The sequence below is a fragment of the Stegastes partitus genome, unplaced genomic scaffold (genome assembly GCF_000690725.1).
Source record: "Stegastes partitus isolate 25-593 unplaced genomic scaffold, Stegastes_partitus-1.0.2 Scaffold488, whole genome shotgun sequence".
In the NCBI taxonomy this organism is placed as follows: domain Eukaryota; kingdom Metazoa; phylum Chordata; class Actinopteri; family Pomacentridae; genus Stegastes; species Stegastes partitus.
The window spans coordinates 169,691-173,028 of record NW_007578219.1 but is presented as its reverse complement, the minus strand read 5'-3'; the positions used below and the strand labels follow the sequence as shown (position 1 = coordinate 173,028).

General features: G+C 42.1%; 1 protein-coding gene across 2 annotated transcripts in view; it reads left to right on the top strand.

The window, feature by feature from the left end:
* The window catches only part of plekha1b (pleckstrin homology domain containing, family A (phosphoinositide binding specific) member 1b), a 25,130-nt gene that overhangs the window by 10,039 nt on the left and 11,753 nt on the right, over positions 1–3,338 (top strand). For both annotated transcript variants that reach the window (XM_008287140.1, XM_008287141.1), the window contains exons 4-6: positions 766–891; positions 2,042–2,179; positions 3,030–3,098. In XM_008287140.1, the coding sequence (XP_008285362.1) occupies positions 766–891; positions 2,042–2,179; positions 3,030–3,098 (333 nt within the window). The remainder of the gene's footprint in view (positions 1–765; positions 892–2,041; positions 2,180–3,029; positions 3,099–3,338) is intronic.

Below are 3,338 nucleotides of genomic sequence, written 5' to 3'. Positions count from 1 at the left end.
GCTGCCACCACCGTGCTTCACAGGAGGGATGGTGTGTTTGTGGTGATGTGCAGTGTTTGGTGTCCAACAAACATAGCATCCACTTTAATGGACAAAAAGCCTAATTTGGTCTCATCAGATCAAAGAACCTTCTTCCAGTTGACTTCAGAGTCTCACACCTTTCTTCTGGTGAACTCTGGTCCTGATTTAATGTGAGCTTTTTTCAACACTGGCTGTTTTTTTTCGGTGCCATTGTCTGCTGTCTAGTCCATAACAATGTTGGTGGCGTCTCATTGTGGTTGTCCTGCTCTCCAGACAACAGACACAAACCAAGAATGAAAGGTGTAGAGAAGAAACCTGCCAGGAATCAGTCGGTGGAAGCATCCTGGCTGCTTGCTGTCGTGCTTTTTTTGTTCCACGTTTGTGGAGTTGTTTGTACTCGGATGTTTACAGCTTTCTTCACCATTTCCAGCCTTTGCACTCCTGAACATTACAGCTGTGACGTCTGTGAGGGTCGAAGGTTTCAGGGTGAAGATTAGGAGACATGAGGGAAAGGGAGGTAAACATGAGCATAACAGATCCTAACAGCAAAGCCTGATGAAACGACATAAAACACACGAGCTTGGGACTTTTCTCAAAGCTAAACAGACACTGATTTGGACTTTGTGTGAATTCCAGGCCAAAGAAAAAGATGAAATCCTCGAAGATGAAATAAGAAAATGAACTAGTTTAAACTCCAAACTTGACAGAAGGAGCTGCTGTTGAACCCCCGTCGTGTTTTTCCAGGTGCCAAAGCCCGGAGACGCCCACGCCGCCCACGCAGAGACTCCCCAGGAGGTTCTCGGAGCCATGAAGCAGGTCTCCTACAAGACGGAGATCATCGGAGGAGTCCCCATCATCACAGCCACTCAGGTAGCGCCGTCGGCAGGTCCGGTCCTGCCTTCGCTGGTATGCAGAATGTGACTCGGCACGCAGCAGCACAGGCCTGGATTCTACCAAGGGTTTAGAACACCCACATTTAGCTGCTCACAGTTGGGAAATTAAATCATTCTTTACATTTATTAAAAGGGAACCGGCTGCTTACGGGGTTTGGGAACGACGTCACCTCTGCAGCTACATTAGCCACCGTTAGCATCAGACTGTGGTGAAGCTGCGTTAATTTGAATCATATGATTATCTTTATTATTTGCATATTTTTTTTTACATGTGTGATCTGATATTTATGTCCCTGGTGTTCATTTTTTTTAAACACTTTGAGTTCTACCTCGAAAAGTGCGACATAAATATGATTATAATCATAATTTGACATGTTTTGGTGAATTACAGGAAACACTGACGAGTAGAAAAATATTTAAATCAGATTTTTAAATAAAATAAATGACTTATTTTTTAAATGCAGGCATTGCACATCATTAGACAGAATGTGTCACAAGTAAAAAATGCATGAATCATTCTCCAGCAGATGTGCAGGATCACATCATAAACGCCTTCAAACGTGCAAAAGGATGAAAGTTATCCCATTCAGAATGATGTGCGTTAACGCAACGGGTCAGGGTTGGACAAGGATTTAGAAAGTACAGAATGTAAACGGTGATGTTTCTGGTTCTGGAGCTGAATGATGACGAGCAGTTGTTCCAGTATCAGAGATCTACAGTTTAGTTCTAGTGTAACATATCTTTAGTTTTCCCTCTCTTAAACATGTCTTTATTGTTCTTTTTAGATGATTAAATTGGGTTTAAACAGGTCAGAACGATGTCTGGATTTAGGGTTCTGACTCGGTGAAGTGACGTAGCAGAGGTCTGTGGTTACATCAGAAGCTACGGCGAGTCGGAGGTGGTTCGGTTTTCCAACATGCTACGATTCTGCAGCTGTACCTGGAGATGAGCGCGTCACATTCGCTGCTCTCTCTCTGCCACAAATGTTTAAATGCTCTAAAAAAAAGTCGAACGTTTAGCAGCTGAAGAGACAAAAGTCCAAATGGATGTAGCTCTGGATGTTCTGGATGTGTTTCTGTCAGTCCTCTGAGACGATGTCAGACGTCCTCCGTGTCCGTGTGCTCCAGGAGCAGGGCGAAGGGCAGAACGGCGCCGAGCGAGGCGGCGTGAAGCGAGGCCAGAACCAGCTGCCCTACTTCCTGTCCAGAGGAGCTCAGGATCAGGCCGTCGTCAAGGCTGGATACTGCGTCAAGCAGGGAGCTGTGGTGAGAATGACCAGCGTGACAAAAGCTTTCTCATTAGTCCAGACACCTACAGGTCACAGATATGGTAGAGTCAGCAGTTTGTGTATTAACATCTGGTGTATTTTTACATTTATATTCAGATTATTGGGACGTTTTTGCGTTTAATTTCCAGGTTACTGACACTTTTGTGCGTTATTATCCAGTTTATTGAGACATTTGTGGATTACTATCCAGGCTACTGATATTTTTTATGTTTATATCCAAGTTATTTACACTTTAATGGATTAATATCCAGCTCATATACACACATTGTTACTTTTTTGTGTTAATATCCAGGTTATTTAAACTATTTAGCATTATTATCCAGTTTAATGAGACTTTCGTATAGTCATATTCAGGTTATTGACACATTTGTGCATGAATATCCAGGTTGTTTTCCTATTTTTTTATGTTAATATCCAAGTTATTTACACTTTAATGCCTTCATATCCAACTCATATACACATAACAAATGTTCTTATCTGGGTTAATGGTGTTTTTTTATGGTAATATCCAAGTTACTGTTACTTTTGTGCATTATTTACCAGTTTATTGAGACTTTTGCATACAAATACTTCGGTGATTTTCACTTTTGTGCATTAATGTTCTCATCATTGACACTTCTGTGTGTTCATATCCACGTTATTGATGCTTCTCTGCCTTGATATCCACGTTATTGGCAATATTTACTGTTAATATGCAAGTTACTGATACTTGAATGTTTTAATATCCAGATTATTGCCACCCCTGTGCCCCGATATGAAGGTTTTTATTACTAAATGTTCTCCAGAGGATGTTGTGTTGAGCGTTAACTCTTCTTGTGTTGTTCCAGATGAGGAACTGGAAGAGGAGGTACTTCATGCTGGATGAAAACGCTGTCAGCTACTACAAGTCTGACCTGGTGAGGAAACGTGTTTTCTTCTCATTCGAGTGAAGCGATCCTTTAAGAAATCGTGTGACCCGGTTACTGAACGGCTCATAAACACATCAGTCATCTTACAGTTCAGCACCAACATTTACAGTCAACATGTGGACACGTCGCCTTCAATAGGAGTGAAGTAAAACCAGCGGCGATGCAAGAATTCAGAGTGTGTGTGAGTGTGTGTGAGTGTGTGTGAGTGTGTGTGTGTGAGTGAGTGTG